This window comes from Hemiscyllium ocellatum, chromosome 24 (genome assembly GCF_020745735.1).
Source record: "Hemiscyllium ocellatum isolate sHemOce1 chromosome 24, sHemOce1.pat.X.cur, whole genome shotgun sequence".
Lineage (NCBI taxonomy): Eukaryota > Metazoa > Chordata > Chondrichthyes > Orectolobiformes > Hemiscylliidae > Hemiscyllium > Hemiscyllium ocellatum.
In genome coordinates this window covers 8658834-8681643 of record NC_083424.1, presented here as the reverse complement: position 1 = coordinate 8681643, position 22810 = coordinate 8658834, and the positions used below count along the sequence as shown (strand labels likewise).

At 39.3% G+C, this 22810-nt stretch overlaps 1 protein-coding gene across 4 annotated transcripts in view; it reads right to left on the bottom strand.

Annotated features, from left to right (window-relative positions):
- Positions 1-22810, bottom strand: part of gnb1l (guanine nucleotide binding protein (G protein), beta polypeptide 1-like) — a 38071-nt gene that overhangs the window by 8488 nt on the left and 6773 nt on the right. For all 4 annotated transcript variants that reach the window (XM_060843432.1, XM_060843437.1, XM_060843433.1 and 1 more), the window contains exons 2-5: positions 17919-18051; positions 10992-11117; positions 3003-3165; positions 1514-1612 (exon numbers count right to left, since the gene is read on the bottom strand). In XM_060843432.1, the coding sequence (XP_060699415.1) occupies positions 1514-1612; positions 3003-3165; positions 10992-11117; positions 17919-18034 (504 nt within the window). In that variant the 5' untranslated portion in view covers positions 18035-18051. The remainder of the gene's footprint in view (positions 1-1513; positions 1613-3002; positions 3166-10991; positions 11118-17918; positions 18052-22810) is intronic.

Sequence of the window (22810 nt, the reverse complement as noted above, 5' to 3'; positions counted from 1 at the left end):
CACCTATTTCATTTTTACTCTTTAATTCCTCATACCCGTCTGGAACATTTCTTTTAAAGCATTTCATTTCTTCCTCATCTCGGTCATTCCTGGGCTATTCACATTACGTTTGTTTTGCTTTTGTCTATTAATTTTGCCCATTATCACTGCCCCCTTTTATAATGCTTTCCTGCACAGGTCACAATCCTGATTCTGTTGATAAAACAGAAGCTATTTATGCATTGCAGTTATTCACTGATTTGCAGTATGATGTGAATTGTTTAGCTTGTATTCCAAAAAAACTGTGCAAAATCCTTGGCAAAGTTTGTAAACCCTCCCAACAGCCTCCAAGTGCATCCACACTTTGGGTATCAATAAAATTACTAAGCAAAAATAAAGTTAAAAATCACACAACACCAGGTGAAAGTCCAACAGGTTTAGTGGGAAGCACTAGCTTTCTGAGCGCTGCTCCTTCATCAGGTAGTGCTTCCCATTAAACATGTTGGACTTTAACCTGGTGTTGTGTGATTTTTAACTTTGTACACCCCAGTCCAACACCTGCATCTCCAAATCACAAGCAAAAATAAGTTGCCTGCAAAATGCATTTTTTTAGACAAATGTTGCCAGGGTCGTCAAGGCAAAGGAAAGTGAATGCTGGATTATTTGTTCATTTAAATCTGAGAAAGATAAATTTTTGTTCAGCAAAAAATAAGAGTTATGGGCCAAAGGCAATTATACCAATGAAAATTCATCATAATAGGTGTGAAGCATTAAAACCAATCCAAAGAGTATGGAAACCAGTTGGGATGGATGGAAAAACATCAAAGACATATCAGGAGGATCAGTGACTTCATCAAAATCCAATGGACACTGCTTTGAAAAAAAAACTTAAATGAGATGTCTACCAATTCTTCATCCTCCTGCTGTGAATAGGTACTTCAATGATTTAACAATAAAGGAAGATAATGTGGGGATTTAATAACTATCAATGTGAATATTTAGCAATGTACAAAGTGTTAAATCAAGGCCGAGTCAAGGTACTAATTTCAGAAATACAAATATTTGGCTCCAATATCATTAGATACATACCAAAATTCCACACAAACTTCAGGGCCAGAGCTGCCTAAAAATATTCTCAGTCTTCAATGAGATATTGAAATGTATTTCAAGTTATCACAGAAGGTACATAACCAGTAGCTTTTGTAATCAAGTATCTTTGTTGAAGGAGTGCCTTCTTAATCCCAAAATAGTCTAAAGCCAATATTATCATTTCCTGCTCGTGATATTAACAACATGCCAAACACCGCAGCCAACAACTCAGGCCCCACCCCACACACACGCACGAAATAAACAGTGCCTGCTGCTCAACTGTCTACTATGTGCATCTGTGCTCTGGAAAATTATAGTTTTCTACATGAATTGAAGACAAGCTAAACAGAAAACAAAAAGAGCACCTGATCAAAACATGAATCACATGCTGAAGGCAAAATGAGTCAGTGCTCAGGTTTCCGCAACATATTTAGGTATGTGTTACCTGCCACAGTTTCAGACACATAGGCATGCCCAATTTAGCATCTGCTGGCGGCTTTAGCACCCAGACTGGCGTCTTCTTAGGTAAGTCTAAAATCTTTACCTATGTTGCAGAAGGGGAAAAAATATCATCAACTGTGCACTATGCTAGGCCTAATTTTATTGCATCATACATAAAACGCCATGGGCAATAATTTGGCAATAATTAAGAAAGCACGTAGCTGGTCTTTGTTATCTCATTGCAAAGCAAAAATGACATTATTACTAATTAAGAAATGGCTTGTCTCCATCCAAATTATTAGCCTGATTCAATACATTCATTGTTCTCTGAATGTAAACAATCACACTACTCCTGTGTACTGTTCCAAAAGGAATACCTGGAGGCAATGTTTTAAAAAAGAAGAAATGGGAACCAGAAACGTTGTCTGTCAAAACTGGCAGACATAATACTTGATGCATAATAACGGGATGAAAAATCACAAGAGTTTATTGAAAGCAGAACAATCAGAAAGGTAATAATCTAAAATAAAAAACTGCCAGTTTGGCAACCTAATAATGCAGAGCTGAAAAATGTGTTGCTGGAAAAGCGCAGCAGGTCTGGCAGCATCCAAGGAGCAGGAGAATCGATGTTTCGGGCATAAGCTCCTTGGATGCTGCCTGACCTGCTGCGCTTTTCCAGCAACACATTTTTCAGCTCTGATCTCCAGCATCTGCAGTCCTCACTTTCTCCAACCTAATAAGGCAACCTCGCAGAAATAATACTTTCACTGTATGCTTTAATTAATTACTATTTGACTGTTCTATTCAAGCTGCCACATATAATCTTGCAATATAAGTGCTCGATTTAGTTACGATAGATATGCACAAAAAGCTGATTACAGGTAGTTCTTCTGTAGCGGGATAGTTGCGTTCTTGTGCAATCCCGCATTATAGAGAAAAAAAAAATTGCACTTTAGAAACACCACTTCAAGTGTTGGCAATGGAATTGCATTACAGCCAACACACATTTTAAAAGTTCATGCTTTAGAAACAGTGTCCCCAATTTGTCAATTGCACTACACTGAATTTGTGTTAATGAGACACACTTTATAGCAGAACGACCTCTACTTTCATTCCAAAAACACAAATAAGATTAAAATTAAATATAATGCCGTATGTATTAGTATTCCATGGTTTACATTAACTTTTTTGTATAAATGTTTCATATTGAGAATCTTTGTCAAGCAAAACTCAACATTTTGACTATTGTTCCTTATCTCTTCTTGTCGAACGGTGAAAACACTTCAATCAAGTATGTTCCTGCTTATATGTGATACAACAACTCTTTTCATGGTCCACATGTATGCTAGTAAACAAGGTTGGGACAACATAAAAAAAGGACTGAGCACTGAATCATAATATTCATGAGAGCTTATCTGAACAGACCACGAGTGAGGGCAGCTCCTGTCTGTGTACTTTGATTATCACATGCACATGGTAAGTTATATAATTACTTCTGAGGGGGTGCTGCCTGGGGAAGCAAGAAGGTAATGGCCAACACCTTCTTGCATTAGTGAGCACTGGCAGAATCCATAACTATCCAAAGGAATGGAGTCTATCACTGCAGTGCGCCCTTCTGACAGGTCCCAAGTGGAGACTGCTGCATCACGACCTTGACTGTAATGAAAATATGGAACACATCAAAACAAGTAAAATCATGGCTACATTTTCATTAGATTAACAATAATTTGCATTGATTGAATGATTGATTGACTGTCACATGATATTGTCAGAGCGGCGAGGAGAGAAGGAGTGGTGAAGCGAGGGCTGCCGGGAAGGGGGAGTTTTCCCCCATTAAAAGGGACTTACCTCACGAGTCGGGCTTCCGTTTGCTGAGAGGTGCAAGGGAGGAGCGAAGGACTTCTGGGAAGTCATATATTTGCATTACTCGAAACACTACTCAGGTAGTGTCTCCCACCCATTCTCCTCCTCAAACCAAAAAGAAAGGTTCTGTGCGCCAGAGTGGTAAGGTAACGAATTTATTTTTTATTCCTTATTTTTCAACAGTTTCTTTGGGAATTTAGAATAGTGGGAATGGAGGTGAGGGCAGTTGAATGTTCCTCCTGCAGAGTGTGGGAGGTAAGGATCACCAGTAGTGTCCCTGCTGACTACATCTGCGGAAGATGCACCCAACTTCAGCTCCTCGAAAACCGCGTTAGGGAACTGGAGCTGGTGCTGGATGAACTTCGGATCATTCAGGAGGCAGAGGGGGTTATTGAGAGGAGTTACAGGGAGGTAGTCACTCCTCAGGTACAAGAAAAAGGCAGATGGGTTACAGTCAGGGGACGGAAAGGGAACCGGAAGGCAGTGCAAGGACCCCCTGTGGCAATTCCCCTCAACAATAAGTGTGCCGTTTTGGATACTGTGGAGGGGGGGGGGGCACTTACCAGAGCAAAGCAGTGGGGCACAGGGCTCTGGCACAGAGTCTGTCCCTGCTGCTCAGAAGGGAAGGGGGAAGAGGAGCAGACCAGTAGGACTCCATAGTTAGGGGGACAGATAGGAGGTTCTGTGGGACGAGAGAGACTCACGGTTGGTGTGTTGCCTCCCAGGTGCCAGGGTTTATGATGTCTCTGAGCGTGTTTTTGGTATCCTTAAGGGGGAGGGGGAGCAGCCCCAAGTCGTGGTCCACATAGGCACCAACGACATAGGTAGGAAGAGAGATGGGGACTTAAGGCAGAAATTCAGGGAGCTAGGATGGAAGCTCAGAGCTAGGACGAACAGAGTTGTCGTCTTTGGTTTGTTGCCCGAAAAATATGCTAGTGAAGCGAGGAATAGGGAGAGAGAGGAGTTGAACATGTGGCTAGAGGGATGGTGCAGGAGGGAGGGTTTTGGATTCTTGGATAACTGGGGCTCTTTCTGAGGTAGGTGGGACCTCTACAAGGAGGATGGTCTTCATCTGAACCAGAGGGGTACCAATATTCTGGGGGGGAAATTTGCTAAGGCTATTGGGGTGAGTTTAAATGAATCCAGCCGGGGGATGGGAACCAAAATTGTAGTTCAAGTATAGAAAAGGTTGAGAGTAGGGAGGTCCAAAATCAAGTTTCAGGGATGCAAGATGGCACCGGTAAGCAAGAGGTTGGTTTGAAGTGTGTCTACTTCAATGCCAGGAGCATCCGGAATAAGGTGGATGAACTTGCAGCATGGGTCGGTACCTGGGACTTCGATGTTGTGGCCATTTCGGAGACACGGATAGAGCAAGGACAGGAATGGTTGTTGCAGGTTCCAGGATTTACATGTTTCAGAAAGAACAGAGAAGATGGTAAAAGAGGGGGAGATGTGGCATTGTTGATCAAGGATAGTATTGCAGTTGCAAAAAGGATGTTAGGGGACTCGTCAACTGAGGTAGTATGGGCTGAGGTTAGAAACAGGAAAGGAGAGGTCACCCTGTTGGGAGTTTTCTATAGGCCTCCGAATAGTTCCAGAGCTGGAGAGGAAAGGATAGCAAAGATGATTCTCAATAGGAGTGAGAGAGACAGGATAGTTGTCGTGGGGGGACTTCAACTTTCCAAATATTGACTGGGAACACTACAGTACGAGTACTGCAGATGGGTCAGTTTTTCTCCAGTGTGTGCAGGCGGGCTTCCTGACACAGTATGTAGACAGCTGCAAATGTGTTGCTGGTCAAAGCACAGCAGGTTAGGCAGCATCTCAGGAATAGAGAATTCGACGTTTCGAGCATAAGCCCTTATGTAGACAGGCCAACAAGGGGCGAAGCCACATTAGATTTGGTACTGGGTAACGAGCCCAGCCAGGTGTTAGACTTGGAAGTCGGTGAGCACTTTGGTGATAGCAATCACAATTCTGTTATGTTTACTTTAGTGATAGAAAGGGATAGGTGTATACCACTGGGCAAGAGTTACAGCTGGGGGAAAGGCAATTACAATACGATTAGGCAAGACTTTAGAAGCATAGGATGGGGAAGGAAACTGCAGGGGATGGGCACATTAGAAATGTGGAGCTTATTCAAGGAAAGGTTCCTGAGTGTTCTAGATATGCATGTACCTGTCAGGCAGGGAGGATGCTGTAGAGTGCGGGAGCCGTGGTTTACGAAGGAAGTGGAATCTCTGGTCAAGGGGAAGAAGAAGGCTTATGTTAGATTAGGGCCAATCAAGGATAGTAGTGGGAAGTTGTGTGTGGAGTCAGAGGAGATAGGGGAAGCACTAAATGAATATTTTTCGACAGTATTCACTCTAGAAAATGACAATGTTGTTCGGGAGAATACGGAGATACAGGCTACTAGACTAGGCGGGATTGAGGTTCACAAGGAAGAAGTATTAGAATTCCTGCAGAGTGTGAAAATAGATAATTCCCCTGGGCCGGAAGGGATTTATCCTAGGATCCCCCGGGAAGCCAGGGAGGAGATTGCCGAGCCTTTGACATTGAGCTTTAAATCATCATTGTCTACAGGAATAGTGCCAGAAGACTGGAGGATAGCAAATGTGGTTCCCCTGTTCAAGAAGGGGAGTAGAGACAACCCTGGTAACTATAGACCAGTGAGCCTTACTTCAGTTGTTGGTAAAGTGTTGGAAAAGGTTATAAGAGATAGGATTTATAATCATCTAGAAAAGAATAACTTGATTAGGGATAGTCAGCACGGTTTTGTGAAGGGTAGGTTGTGCCTCACAAACCTTATTGAGTTCTTTGAGAAGGTGACCAGACAGGTAGATGAGAGTAAACCGGTTGATGTAGTATATATGGATTTCAGCAAAGCGTTTGATAAGGTTCCCCACAGTAGGCTATTATACAAAATGTGGAGGAATGGGATTGTGGGAGATATAGCAATTTGGATCATTAATTGGCTTGCTGAAAGAAGACAGAGGATGGTGGTTGATGGGAAATGTTCATCCTGGAGTCCATTACTAGTGGTGTACCGCAAGGGTCGGTGTTGGCTCCATTGCTGTTCATCATTTTTATAAATAACCTGGATGAGGGCGTAAAAGGGTGGTTTAGTAAATTTGCAGAGGACACTAAGGTCGGTGGAGTTGTGGATAGTGACGACGGATGTTGTAGGTTACAGAGAGACATCGATAAGCTGCAGAGCTGGGCTGAGAGGTGGCAAATGGAGTTTAATGTGGACAAGTGTGAGGTGGTTCACTTTGGTCGGAGTAACTGGAATGCAAAGTACTGGGCTAATGGTAAGATTCTTGGTAGTGTAGATGAGCAGAGAGATCTTGGTGTCCAGGTACACAGATCCTTGAAAGTTTCCACCCAGGTTGACAGAGTCGTTAAGAAGGCATACAGTGTTTTAGCTTTATTAATAGAGGGATCAAGTTCCGGAACCATGAGGTTATGCTACAGCTGTACAAAACTCTGGTGCTGCCGCACTTGGAGTATAGTGTACAATTCTGGTCACCACATTATAAGAAGGATGTGGAAGCTTTGGAAAGGGTGCAGAGGAGATTTACTAGGATGTTGCCTGGTATGGAGGGGAGGTCTTACGAGGAAAGGCTGAGGGACTTGAGGCTGTTTTTGTTGGAGAGAAGAAGGTTGAGAGGTGACTTAATAGAAACATATAAGATAATCAGAGGGTTAGATAGGTGGACAGGGAGACCCTTTTTCCAAGTATGGTGACGGCAAGCACGAGGGGGCATAGCTTTAAATTGAGGGGTGATAGATATAGGACAGATGTCAGAGGTAGTTTATTTACTCAGAGAGTAGTAAGGGTATGGAATGCTTTGCCTGCAACAGTAGTAGATTCGCCAACTTTAAGTGCATTTAAGTCGTCATTGGACAAACACATGGACGTACATGGAATAGTGTAGATTAGATGGGCTTCAGATTGGTATGACTGTTGGCGCAACATTGAGGGCAGAAGGGCCTGTACTGCGCTGTAATGTTCTATGTACCGATGTACAGCGAAATACTTTGTTTATGAACAGTACAGGCAGATCGTAGTAAGCAAGGATGTACAGATCAGAGGTTGTAAATAGACTTAGAGGCATATGGGTTACATTACACAGGGCGTGACTAGACAAGATCAATGTTAGTAATAAAGCTTTCTTTGTTTGCAACGATTTTAACATTCAAGCATTTAAGTGATAATGATTTAAATGTTTGAGAATTTTCTTTTAAACAACTCTAACTCATCAAAGTATCCAATGGCTTGGAATAACATTTGTCCCTTCTCTCCAAAACTAATGATTCAAGCTGTGTTGATTCCATGGGTGCCAGTGGTTCTTGAGTGTTCCAAGAAAACATTTTCCATGCGTAAACTTAAACCCCAAGTGAGTATTAATCAAGAGCCATAAGTGCAAGTTTTACTCTACAGCCACTTTCAAGGATGCTGTGGACATAAAGCATCAAAGTCGGGTGGCACCAAGACCTACATCTGCAAGTCCTTATTCAGTGCAAGCTTCTGATTTCAGTCATGGGTAGTTCTCAAGCATATGTTGAACATTTCTCCAAAGAGGGACAAATACTATAAGATCCAAAAGCTTTACGTTGGACAGTATGAATAGCACAGAGAACAGTAGTCAATCAGAGGATGGTCAGTATGCCAAAGCTAAGCAGAGGTGAATAAAGGACTCAGGCAGTTGGAGCATTATTAAGAGCATCAGCAAAATACTTGCTCAATACAACTGAACCTAATCCTATCCCTTAACATGTGTACACCTTCTACAGTACAAATACACACACTTCTGGCAGGAGTTGACAGTGAAATAGAACAGAAATATCATTATATATTTTTCCTCCTTAATCAAGAGACAACAAGTTGAATAACAATGCTTATCCTATAACAGGAGATCAGTTGTCTTAGCATGAGCCACAGAACTACCTGGTTCTATAAAAGACAATCTACAATGGATATCTGAGATATCTTATGTCATTTAGTTTATAATGTAACGATAAAACTTTGTTAGATTTAGAGTTTTCACCAAATCTCTATAACAAAGCAACACAATAAAACATTAAGTGAGCGTTTTATCCCTCACTTACCTAATTTAGCTCTTTTAAATTAATTTCTTTTCTTCTGTTAATCTTTTAAAATTCTAACAGGGATTCAAGCATCACTGACAAGACCAGCATTTGTTTCCCATCACAATCTGCCCTTGAACAGACTGACTAACTTGACCATTCATAATGTTGTTAAGCTTAAAATGTATTGCTGTGTATTGGAGTCACATGTAGGCAGATCCGATAAGGATGGCAGATTTCCTTCCCTAAAGGACATTGATGAATCAGATAGGTTTTTACAGCAATCATTGATAGTTAGGACAATCACAATCACTAGCAAACTACAATTAATTTAACCAGATGTTGAAGTGGGGTTCAAACCCATATTCCCTAAGCATTAGCCTGTGCCTCTGGTTAACCAGCCCAATGAAATGACCTCTATCTCTCAGTGTTGCAAACGGTCCTATGGTAGCTCAGTGAGTTTATCAATTATGCCAGGTAGATCCCAAATTTGATTCCATGCTTTACTGAGTTGGCTTATCTCAGAGCATCAACAGAAACTTAGTCCACCTCAACATGCTCTGAATAATAGTGTTATTTTGAGTGAACCTTACAGCAATAGGATCTGGTTCCATGCTGGACAGCCCTTCAGTCCAATTCAGCCATGTCGACCAGATATCCTAAATTAATTTAGGCCTGATTTTTGAGAAGATTTGTAGTTCAGGTTGAGGTTGAGGTTGTAAGTTTGCTTGCTGAGCTGGAAGGTTTGTTTTCAGACGTTTTGTCACCCTACTGCGTAACATCATCAGTGAGCTCTGGTGAAGTGATGGTGTTATGTTCCATTTTCTATTTATGTGTCTTGGTTTCTTAAGGTGGGTGATATCATTTCCAGTTCTTTTTCTCAGCAGATAATAGATGGGATCCAAATCAATGTGTTTAATGATGGAGTTCCATTTAGAATGTCAGACCTCTAGAAATTCCTGTGCATGTCTGTTTAGCTTGTCCGACGATGGATGTATTGTCTTAGTCAAAGTCGTGTCCTTACACGTCTGTTATGTAATTATACCAGTGATACTAGGTCATGTCTTTTGGTGGCTGGTTGGTGTTCATGTATCCTGGTGGCTAGTTTTCTGCCTGTTTGACTGATGTAGTGTTTGTTACAGTCCTTGCATGGTATTTTGTAAATGACAATTGTTTTGCTGGTTGTTCGTAGAGAATCATTTAAGTTCATCAGCCGCTGTTTAAGTGTGTTAGTAGGTTTATGGGCTACCATGATACCAAAGGGTCTGAGTAGCGTGGAAGTCATTTCAGAGCTGTCTTTGATGTAAGGTAACGTGGCTAGAGTTTGTGTGTGCATTGTGTCTGCTTGCTGGTGTTTGTTGTTGAGAAATCGGTGGACTGTGTTTATTGGATACCCGTTCATCCTGAATACACCGTATAGGCATGTTTCTCTGGCTGTTTGTAATTCCTGGGTGCTGCAGTGACTTGTGGCTCATTGAAATAATGTCCTGATGCAGCTCCATTTGTGGGTGTTGGGATGATTGTTTCTGTAGTTAAGTATTTGGTATGTGTGTGTTGTTTTTCTGGAGATGCTGGTTTGAAGTTCTCCATTAACTATTTGTTCTATTGTGACACCTAAGAATGGGAGTCTGTTGTTATTGTTATTCTCCTCTTTTGTGAATTTTATGCCAGTAAAGATATTGTCGACGGTATTATAGGTTTTCTCTAATTTGTTCCGTTTTGTAAACATGAAGGTGTCATCCAAGTAGTGGACCCAAAGTTTGGGTTGGATAGTTGGGAGGGCTATTGTTTGAGTCTCTGCACTACTGCTTCTGCTAGGAGCCCTGAGGTTGGTGATCCCATGGGTGTTCTATTGATTTGTTTGCAGCTCTTGTTTTTGAATGTTATTGAACTTCATATTCAAAAGCAGAGACCCATAAATAAATCAATGGAACACCTACGGGATCATCAATATCAGAGTCCCTACCAGAAGCAGTAGTGCAGAGACTCGAACAAACAGCCCTCCCAACTATCCAACCCAAACTTTGGATCCACTGTGTGGATGACACATTCGTGTTTACAAAACGGAACAAATTAAAGGAAACCTACAACACCGTCAACAATATTCTTACTGGCATAAAATTCACAAAAAAAGGAGAACGACAAGACTCCCATTCCTAGATGTCGCAGTAGAACAACAGTTAATGGAGAACTTCAAACTAGCATCTACAGAAAAACAACACACACAGACCAAATACTTAACTACAGAAACAATGCCCTCTAGCTTTAGACTCCCATACTCCAGGGAAAAGATCTTGGCTATTCACACTATCCATGCCCCTCATGATTTTATAAACTTCTATAAACCCCTCTGCCTCCGACACTCCAGGGGAAATAGCCCATCTTATTCAGTGTTGATCAAACTCACTCTGCCTTACAGGATGCATGGCTTCTGGTTCTCAGGAATTTCAACCACCCTATCTAGCTTATTTCTACATTTGTACACCTGTTTCCTACTGAGAAGGATCAGTTTCTAGTACAGAATTTACCTGATGAGACCATTCCTCCCTTGCAAAGTATGAATCCATAAAACAGACTGTTTGTTGTGGCTTTCCAACACTTTATCTGCTCTGTGGGTCTTTAAGTTCCAAATATGTATTTGTCCATTGGCTGAGCTGTTTGAAAAAAATGAATAAGTTCAATATAAGATTATGAATCTCATTATAAATGCTTATTCATAATTTATTTAATTCTGCAAAAAAAGGCTCAGTAATATTTGGTGACAGCAACTCTGTTCATTTACAGCAAACATTGACTCTAACATGTACAATAACTGCATACATTGTTAAGGTAAATTTCCAGGAGCCAGTTTGTGCTCTATTCTGGTGAATGCTCACCAAAATACAACGTAAACAGTGCATGACAAAGCATAACAGTGACAGGGCAAGCTCACACCCATGATCTCTCATTGGTAAAGCTCCTAATTTCAACTTTGCTGAGGAGAAGTATTGAATTTATGTCAACTATACACCACAAAAAGGCAGAAACAAGATTTAGAAGCTACTTTAGATCAATGACACGACACTTGATTGTACTTGCAGAGACTTTTGAGTAGAAAGACCAAAGATTTGCATGCAAGAAATCCAAGAAACTGGAAGTAAATAAAGTATTTTCAAGTGCTTTTTTTACCCAGAAGAACAAGGGCAGCAGATGTAAGCTATATATTATCCTAGCTTGGAACTATACTGCCATTCTTTTCTGGATCAAAATTTCTGGAACTCCCTTCCTAAATGCATTGTTGCTACCTGTTCCCATGGTCTGCAACAGTTCAAGAATCTAACTCACAACTACCTTTCCAAGGTGCAATTGTGGATGGATAATAAATACCCTAGTCTGTGACATTCATATTCTCTGAAAGAATACAAAAAAATAGATTTTGATGCATAATAAAGGGATTGGAAACTATATTTTGCAATTCAGTAGGTAATAGAGTATTAAAACACTACACTTCTGTAATATTTTGTTTCCACATTCCTACTATTCCAATCATGTGACACTCCCTTTCTTCCCTATCAACCCCTGAACTCTCTAAGTTATGGGCTTCTTCATTTTATAGCTATCATCAGTATTTTAATTTTAAACAGTCCTGCTGAGCTTCTGCAGTGTGCAACTGATTCCAATAATACTCTCAATCCAATTCAAGAATTTTTAAAACTAAACTGGTCTTCAAGCTTGATCTGAAGGCTAGTCATAAAGTCACCAGATATAAGGAACAACTTTGTTTTTATTTACAGTACCACATCTCAAGTGAATATCTAATCAAATAGTGGCATTCATAACCATCTGGGGTTTTCATCTCTTTATTTAAAGGATGGACCAACACAAAAAGATTACATTACTTCCAGATTGACAACCTCCTTACTTCATCCTGTAAAAAGGCAAGGTCAAAAAGTAATTTATGGGTAATGAAAGTGAATGAATATCATCAACCTTTGATTGTATCTTCGTTTGTTCCCCAATCTAAATGCTAAGTGGATTTTTTTTAAAAAGCTATTAAATTATAACACATTCTGTAAAATGACGATGAATACCAGTCCTCCATTAGGAAACAACTTTGCACTGGTAGAAAAAGTCACATAAGGAGGCAGCCATGTTTTCACAGTCTGCTTAAAGAGAACAACTAGAAGCTGTTTGCAGTTAGAAACACCAAAACCGTCAATTAAAAGAGTCTGGAAATCAGACTTAGAAACAAGCTGTGAGACATGAAGCAGACACAGTACATAGCTTGCTCTAGTTAAGTTCACTTAAGAATTAACTTCATGGAAATTCAGCTGCAAGAATCTGCACAGCCTACTGAGAATCCTTTGTTTTATAAGACCCTCACTTTGACTTTAGATAGTAAAAGTCAATTCAAGAAAACCAGGCCTGCCACATGGCAGACCATAAGTCATAACAAGACTCAGATAATTACATTCTGTAAAAATGCATTATCTTTGTCTATTCTTTGTATGTGAGAGAATGTCACATTTAAATTCTGGGAAAGTGTGTGAGAATATGTGACTTTTAAAAAAACTTGCACAGGCCTACTGTTAAATATGCAAATTGGGATCTACATTCAAAAGATGAGACCCACCTCTTACATACAAAACATGATGGTCATGGGCAGTAATGGGAACAAATACATTCTGTCCTGACAAACACAAGTCATTTTAACAAAAACATCAAAAGAAACATTTTAAAAACAAAATTATTTTTGACATCAAGTTACAAAAGGAGATTATCTAGATAAGTATTCCAAAGATACCAAGGTGTGTGCATCTGAAATCTTGCAGGACTGCTTGTCACCCAAGAAACAAGTATGCTTTATCAACTATTTCTTCTAAACCAGTACTCATAAAACAGAATATTAAAACAAACAATTTAAAGCTGGCAAGTAGAATAACATACGGTCAAACCCAAACAAAATGATTTTTAAAAATTCTGTGCACTGTTAGAATCCCAAATATCCCTGCAGAAACTGCAACAACTAACAAATGTAGCTATTGCTAAACATCTTAAAGATGTAAAAAAGTTGGAAATTTGGAACAACAAAAATTTTTCAGATTCAAATTTTTAAAAAATTCAGCAAATGTTGAAGTCAAGAACAAATCTGACCACATCTTTCCCTTTCGACTAATAGATGATAAGCAATTTGGAAAAATTCCAAATGACCTGTTTTCTAGTTTCAAAATATAACCTTGTAAATAATGGTGTGAAGCAACACTGGAAATCACCTGAGACCTAGCGTGCTCAAACCCAATAGTTGTTGAAGAGCTCCATTAGTCCAAGTTTACATCAATCTCAATACCCTGTCAAAATACCAGACAGTAGCAATTATAAATTTAGTTTGTTTAGGAGCAATTATTTTTAGTTATCACTTTGGAGCCAAAAGATCACAAGGAATTATTCTTTGGGGCACTTGCACAAAAGGTCAATTACAATAAAGTGAAATTATACAGTAATTTGCAATCAGTTCAACCCTCAAAACAACTTGATGATTGCTTTGTCCTAGCACGCATTGAGGCAAAACATGTAATTTGATGTTAAGTTCATGACTGCATCTACAGGAGTTGGAGGCTCAGTAAAATCGTATTTGGATTTTTCTTTATTGATCATTTTGGGTTTGACATTCAGACCCATTTTTGATGTTCAAATCAGTTCTAGTCACGAGCTGGAATGAAATTTGTTTTCAATTCCAACTTGCCTTCATTATATCTAAACACTTGAAAGAAGAAAATGCATACAACAGCCAGCACTATTTCTTACGTTCTTCTGAACCAATGAGTAGATAAGCCCCTACAGGCTATTCAATGTAATTGCAGCTGATTCTCAGCCTCAAACCACTGTCCTGTGGCTTTCCATATCCTCGAATTCCCAAGAAATACCAAAAGCCTGATTATATCATGGCCTTAAATATATTCAATGTTAGAGCATTTACAAACCTCTAATGTGGATAATTCTGATGACTCACAACGTTGAGTGAAATATTTCCCCTTAGTCTGAAGTGGTTGGTACCATACCCCAAGACTCCGTGGGTGGAAATAATTTCTCAGTGGCTACCCTGTCAAGTCACTTTGGGATCCTGTATGTTTCTGGAACATTTTTCTAAGTTTCAGAGTATAGGCCCAATCTACTCAGTCTCAAAAAGTAGAACAACCCTCTCACAACAAGAACCAATCTAGTAAATATTCGCTATACTGCCTTCAATGCAAAACACAGCAATTATTCATTAAGAATTCCAGAACAAAAATCTCAAGGAAACAATACAAGTGATGGTGTAACTTCCCACTTTTTGATAAAAATTGATATTTCATAATATATATCTCACTCAACTTTAGGTGTGTGATTACTGTATGCATGGGTTTTTCCCCTTTCTTTTTAAAGTGGTAAACTTCTAGATCAGCCAAACCTCCTTGTGGAGCTTCTCTTTGTTCTAACAAAGACTATATTGGTATATGAACCAGGATGATTGATATAACATAATGTAAATGTAATTGTTTAGATTTTACTGTACCTTTCTGACAGTCACTGGATTATGCCTTAAAGCTTCTTCCAATAAAAACAATGATAGGAGCGAGAACTCTTATTCCATCCCTTGAACTGTTATGTCACTTATTATTGTGGCTAATTTCCTTCCATTTACCTAGCTTGGATTACAGAACAAATAACTAATCAATGCAAAGTACTTACTACTATTATAAAATTAAACTTGCACAAGCGTTACAAGTTGACATTTGATTTTAATTGGGAAGATCTACTAGAAAGACAGTTGCATCTAATTTTTCTGCAAAAGTTAATTCCTTCAGTGCTTTTCTATGCTTTCAATATTCTTCACTGAGCAGTTATTACAACTTATGGTGTCTACTGTTTATGACAAGTTTTGTTCCCAGAATTTTCTTTTGACAGTATATTATACATTAATTAAGGCCTCTTTGAAGTATTAATGCTTCTCATGAAGCTATCATCTGCCCTCCTTCAATTAAACATGCTAGTCATCCAAACTAGAGTTGAAGTGACCAGAATGCAAAAAATGCTACACAGTACAGCATGTGTGCAATGGACTGAATGGCCTCCTTTTCTGCTGTAGATCTATATTCACAGATTTGAAGACATTGCCAGTATTTGTTCATTTACTTACAATGGGCCGGGAGTTGGAAGAACAGAACACCGGCAACCTAGCCAAAATTACTGACAGGAACATATCTATCTTGATCAATTATCTAGATAAGGCTAAGAAGCACTGTCAGCAGCATCTCTGTCGGGCACTGATCAAATGAGATTCCAATATTTCCAGGGATCCTTGAAACGACCATAGCCAAGCTTCAGATTCCTAGATGTCATGCGAATAAGACTAAGTGCACTTTTAAACCCATAGCGTCAGCAGATCCTCAAAAATTAAATACCTGCATTTTAGCACCTCACCGCATATGGTTTCTTTGATATCATCCACTTCCCAAGGATCCAGGCCACTTGAACAGCTCATGACAAATCATAATGCACAAACATTGAAAAATGATATTATCCAGTCAATAGAAAGGGAGTGTCAAGCTCAACATCTTCCAGATATCTTGGAATTTAAAATGGAAAACTTTAATGACATTCCAAAGTTTGTTTCAAAGAAATTACAAGCTGGACAGGCTTGGAATTTCCTCCTTTACTCTTGACTCAGGATAGTTCTCACTATGGCAGTAGGATTGACATTTCAGAAACAAATTATCTAAAGTGAACAGTTAGACCACATTTGCTATTAGTATTGCCAGCCTCTAGATACACTTCAGCCCAACATCAAACCATAGGCAGTCATACCTTCTTTGCGTGAAACTTCTGGAGCTCCCTGCCTAACATTACTATGGGAGCAACCTTTACTATATGAACTGCAGCTATTTAAGAAGGAGACCCATCACCAAGTTCTCAAGGACAACAATAATGCCCAAGAAATTCTGGCCTCATTCCATGATCAAGTGAATGAATAGCTTAAAAATGGCTAAATGCTGCCAGATAAAGAAGGCCTCGTGTCTATTTACACAAACAGATCTTCTAATGGCCTTGGCTGTACTGAAGCTTACTAATTTGACATTCAGTTGGAGGTGACTCAGCAAATATATAAAAATATATTTATTGTGTGGTTTAAACAGGGACAGCAGCATCAATGAGAGCTGCTGTAATATCACTAATTGGTTGAAGTCTTGAGGAGCTACTTGACTACTCTGGTTCCTATGCTCCTGCAAACACCACAGCTAATACAAGAACTGTAATCGTTTTTAATCAAAAGGTTTGGAGCTTACAGCATTTACTGACAACTTTCTGCCTTATTAAACAGCAGCATTAAGAATTAAAATACTGACCAGGAGAGGGCAGGCCAATCATCAAGGACATGTCAGTGGCCAGTAAGTACATGTCTTATTTGCAACACTGCTGTCAAATAGACTGAAAAGCCCACACCATGTTTTTCCTTCATAGTGAACTGATGTTGCACTTAAAAATGATACCTCTTCCTTTCTACCAAATAATATCCTTTTAGAAAATTATTTATACACTGACATACCCAACATCTGTTTGCCACTATATACTGCATATATTCATGTAAAAGTCTAACGTATGAGACTAATCTTTACTGGCTGGAGTAACGAGATTGACTTTTACACCAGTGATGTTTTTGAGAGGTACCAAATGAAATCTAAAATAGACTGTCACAATGGAATAAAGCTCAAACCAACAATAAAGAATTCATATTAAGCTATCTAACATTTGTTTAATTATGAAAGATTATAAACAATGGACAATACAATCATATTAAACATGGAGCATTTATTCACTTATTTACGTAGTTAAACAGTAACATCCCCAGAATTATATTTTTGATTGTGATCCCTTAAAAATTAGGTTGAATATTACATGGAAAAATATTATATGAAAAATTTATTATTGTCAAGACCACAGGTATGACTTTTAGGTAAGTATACACAGTACATTGTAAACTTTAAAATGATCAAGAATGCTACAAAAAAAAGCTGTTGCCTAATGGCATTGTTGCAATGGAATGTTCTGGAAATATCATAATAAAGAGTTGTTGTATGTTTGTTCAAAGATCTTCCTGCATATGGCAGCACACCGCAGGGTTCCAGCACAGTTCAAGAATCGTTTCACTTTTAATACAATGGAAAATAGACTATTGAATTAGTTACACATGCAAGTGCTGCTTTCATATTAAACAGGAAAGTTGCCATAGTCCCACGACAATAGAGTTACTCTCTCACTAGAGAGAGATCATGGTGCCGGTTTGACTGGAGGATCACCACACCTCAGGTGAGGGGTAAGATTGAGAAGGAGAGTCCATCATAGTAACTTCAGCCAGTGTAGGAATTTAAATCACACTGTTGGCTTCACTCTGCATTGCAAACCAGACTACTCTGTACAGCACAAGAACTGTTTCTCACCCTGAGAAGAGGATTGGATTCCAGTCCTCCTGATCACTGCAGCAGAAATGCAGAGTATTTACTGAGGCTCCAGTTCCGCGAAGCACAAACTTTGGATCAGGGGGTGGTAAGGCCATAGAGTTATCACAGAAATCTGCAGAGAGAACATGCAATGAGCAATGAAACAATGGTTTTAAAACAGATCCAGTATTTCTTAATTCAAAAGAATTAGCTATGTCAATTCCTGCACAAGAGTACATTCTTGAATCTTTGTGGATTTAACGAAGTAGCATGCAATCCACATGGGACCACAAGAGAACAGCAGAAATGCATTCAATCAGCTGGCATCTGGGAATTATTCACTTTCTGATTCCCTAAAGACTGCAACCCATCTACAAGACATAAGTCCAGAATATAATAGAATAGTCTCCATTTCCATGGACTTATACAGCTCAAAACATAAGAAACTCAACATCATCCAGGACAAAGCACCAAATTCAACTTTTACTCCCTTCATCACTGGTCCTCAGAAGGACAAAGGCAGCAGATCCATGGGAGTACAACATGTTGCAAGTTCCCCTCCAAGACACACACTATTCTGACTTGGAAATATATCACTGTTTCTTCACCGTTACTAAGTGAAAATACTGGAAGTTCCTAACAGCACTGTATGTGGCCCAACATCCCAAGGACTGCAACAGTTCACAAAGGCAGCTCATTAGCACCTTTTCCAGGACAATTGGGGAACAGCAGATAACACTGGTCTAACAATGTCCATATCCCATGAACAGAGCAGATTCTGTTGGGATAACATACATTTAATGATCTGTAATATCACCCTCTAGTCCTGTGCACATGGGCAATTTTTCATTTTTTGAACTTCTGACTTTCACCACGAAATTAAAGAGAATTGCCAAAAGAAAGCAAGACTCTTTCCTTTCATGGTTGCATTGGAGGAGGAATGTATTCCCATATTCGTTCAAGATGAACATGCACAGAATTGGATACATCCTATCCTTGAAAGCTATACTTCTAATTTTTCCATATTAAATTTTATCAAATACACATTTTACCTCCAAAAGTAATCTGCACTCATGTTTCACCGGTGACCATGTCTCAGATTTTTGGTTATTTTGCTAGTTTTGATACTATACTCCATCACACACATTTAAGAATTTAAGTGGCACATGCTCTCAGATTTCCATTGGATACAACATTTGTAGATCATATGACTAATATAATGTTGTGTTATGTGCAATGTATCAAAAATCAAACATTACATTATAGCCCAAACAGTACCTTTAAATAAATCTCACAGGGGAAAAATGGAAAAATGTCATTTTTACCTGAAAAATGGTCACCATAAACAATAGTGATAACTGCAGACACAGCCAATAATACAAATTGGTAATGTTTAAAGTAAAACACAAAGTGTAAATCACAGAAGGGAAGAATGAACAACAGCAATTTAAAATATCTGCAAAGCATCAGTGGCCCAGCAATGGCATAAAATTCTCCGTTATCCAAAGTGCAACTTGTTATAGGAAAGATGTTGTTAAATGTGTAAGGGTTCAGAAACATTTACAAGAATGTTGCCAGGGTTGGGGGGGGTTTGAGCTATAGAGAGAGGCTGGAGAGGCTGAATAGGCTGCAGCGATTTTCCCTGGAGCATCACTGGCTGAGGGGTGACTTTATAGAGATTTATAAAATCATGAGGGGAATGGATTGTGTGAACAGTCAAAGTCTTTTCTCCAGGAGAGGGAAGTCCAAAACTAGAAAGCATAGGTTTAAGGTAAGAGGAGAAAGACTTAAGAGTTCTAAGGGGCAACATTTGCGTGCAGAGGGTGATGCATGTATGGAATGAAGTGCCACAGGAAGTGGTGGAGGCTGGTGCAATTGCAACTCTTAAAAGGCATTTGGATAGGTACATAATAGGAAGGGTTTGGAGGGATATGGGCCAAATGCTGGCAAATGGGACTATATGACTCTATGACTCTTATTAACTTAAGATATCTGGTGGGCATTGATGAGATGACCCATGCTCTGGCCCCATCTGTATGATTTGATGTCAATGGGTGACTTTTATTCCCTTTTGCTACTTGCTCACTGGTCTAGTATTCAGTTGTGATATCTCCTGATTTTACCAATGACATTTCTGTCAATCAGGTGCACGTGTGGACAGCTTTAAGACTGACTTTACAGGAATACACTCCCTCAGCTCTAGGTAAATCTTTATCCAAACTCCCACTTCCCTATAATGTTGAGCAAATCACAGAATCATACTGAAGAGGTCTTTTGGCCCATCAAGTCTGCATCGACAATTCTAAATCTATACTTGTCCCACTTTATAGCCCTTAGCCCATAACCTTCAACGTTATGACATTTCAAGTGCTTTTTAAAGTTTGTGAAGTTTCCAACCTCAACCACCCTCCCAATCAGAGCATTCCAGATTCCCACTACTGACTAGGTGAAATCCCCTCCAAACCTTCTGTTTTTCACCTTAAAATTACACCTCTTTGTTATTGATCTTTCAGCTAAGGGAAACAACTGCTATCTATTCATCCTGTCCATGCCCCTCATAATTTACACACCTCAATCAGGTCTCCTTTCAGTCTTCTATGTTCTAACGAAAACAACCCAACCTTATCCAGCCCCCTTTCACAGCTAACATGCTTCAAATATTTGGCAGCTGGCCTCCTCAGCCATTACTTACTTCAATCAAGCTGTTCAGACATGTTCTGACACACCTGCATGGTGGGTATCACTTAAATCTGATCTCCTGGCCCACAGGTAGGGATACTACCACTGTGCCTCAAGACCCCATCCTCCTCAACCCATGCTGTGGCCCCATCTGTATAATTTGATGTCAATGGGTGACTTTTATTCCCTTTTGCTACTTGCTCACTGGTTTGGTATTCAGTTGTGATATCTCCTGATTTTACCAATGACATTTCTGTCAAACAGGTGCACATGTTTAGCAACATTACTGCCAGACTGGGGCAACACACATCTGTGCACCTATTCACAGTATGCTGTTTGACTATTAACTCAGTTCAGTTTTGTTTCAAACAAATAACTTGCTGCAGAACAGTACACAAGTGTCCAGGCCTAACTCCATGCTGTACGAACAGGGAGATTGTAGGGGGAAATTGAGATACTGGCCTATCCAAGTTTATTCACACTCTCCAGTCTTGAAAATCAGCAAAGCTACTACTGAGTGAAATTTTATTTCTCTTAATTCCATGTTCTTGGCATCTGAATTGATTAGTAAAAAGACTCAGAAATTATTTTCCTCTTAAATTCAGAGTTTGGCCATTTTGACAGCAAAATAAGTAACAAGTTCCAACTAGTGGCATTGTTTGCGAGTATTCGAGTTGCAATGCAACTGCATCTACACACACACACACACACACACACACATAGATTATGGCGGCCTTTAGTAACTGCAGTGTCCTATTGCCTGTGTTAAGAACACTGATGACTTAGCTCATCAAGTCAAACGTGCATGCCACTTGAAAGCCTATCTTCTAGATGGGTTCTTTAAACTCTTCAGGCCAAGGGTGTAAAACTGCATATAAACATTTGTTTACTTCTAAACAAGGAATCTCGTGATATTTTTCAAACCTTCATGTGAGTTCACTTCTGTGGGTAATGTCAGCAATGTCTAGAAGAACTGGATATCCTGTCCTGATTAGAAAACTGCTTGGTTAAGGTGCCCTAGCTTAATTGTGCATTGCTAATCTGTCAGCCACACAGATTTGTCAGCCCAGCCTCCCTAATTAAGGCCAGCGCCATGGAATGCTTCTTAAGTAAATGTTGAGCGATTAAGATAGCTGTTCTCACAGCCATTCACTCTTAAATGTTAGGAAGTATATCTTGGGCTAGTTTACTTCTCCTTTGAGGAGAATTTTTGTTAAAAGGCTTTCACTTATCAACATTTGTCTAATACAAAAAATACTATTTTAGTGTTACACAAAGCAATTAATTTCATTTGCTGACATGGTTAAAGAGTCAGTGCCATAAAAATGATTCATGTTATGTTATTAGAAGCTAGGGACTTTAATATACATTGCACCTACATTTACAAATAAAATTGAAACTTATCACATTGTTTTGATATTCAAATGTTTGAACTTTGTATACTGTGTTAGTGCAGGACATGGACTGTTTACAGAAATTGGACTGCAATATATTGTCTTAATTTGAAAATAAGAACATTAACTTTTTATCTCGTGGTGAAGACTGAAGTCAGTTAGAACACAGTGCCAGTATTTTTTGTAACTTCTATTGAGGGCCTACAGGTTGCAAAAAGGTAAGGAAACCGGATTCTTAAAAAAACAAATGAAAACAACAAAGTCCACTATATTCACATAAGACAATAAGTAGCTTCAGACTAAATGAGTAATCAGTTGAGCACAGGTTCTTATTCATTGCATTTCCTAAGCTGAAATCAGATCACCTCAGTACTTTAAACTTTAAGACAGTGATAACTTAAGATGGGGGAGGGGTGAGATGGGGAAGAGAAGAGTAAGAAGAATTAATTTAGTTGGAATGAATAAAAGAGATTTTCTTTTTCAATATTCTCATCCCAATCCTATATATTATGGGATCCCATTCCTCTTTGAAGAAGTAACCAAGAGTCAGACTTGTAGTCAGCAGAAGCAGATAACACAGGAACTGTAATCTGACTCTAAGCCTCGGATAAAGAAAGTTTGTTTCTTTGTGACCATATGATGGCTTGTCCATCAACACATTCTCACTAATTAGGCCTAATTATCAGCCAAAGCTCGTTTCCCCTTTATGTTATTAAATCAGAAATAATCACATGCCCAGGCTTCTGTCAGCACCTGAGAGACTGGAGACCCCAATTCAATTGAAACCACTATCAAGCCCAGTCTTTGGAAGAGCTTGCT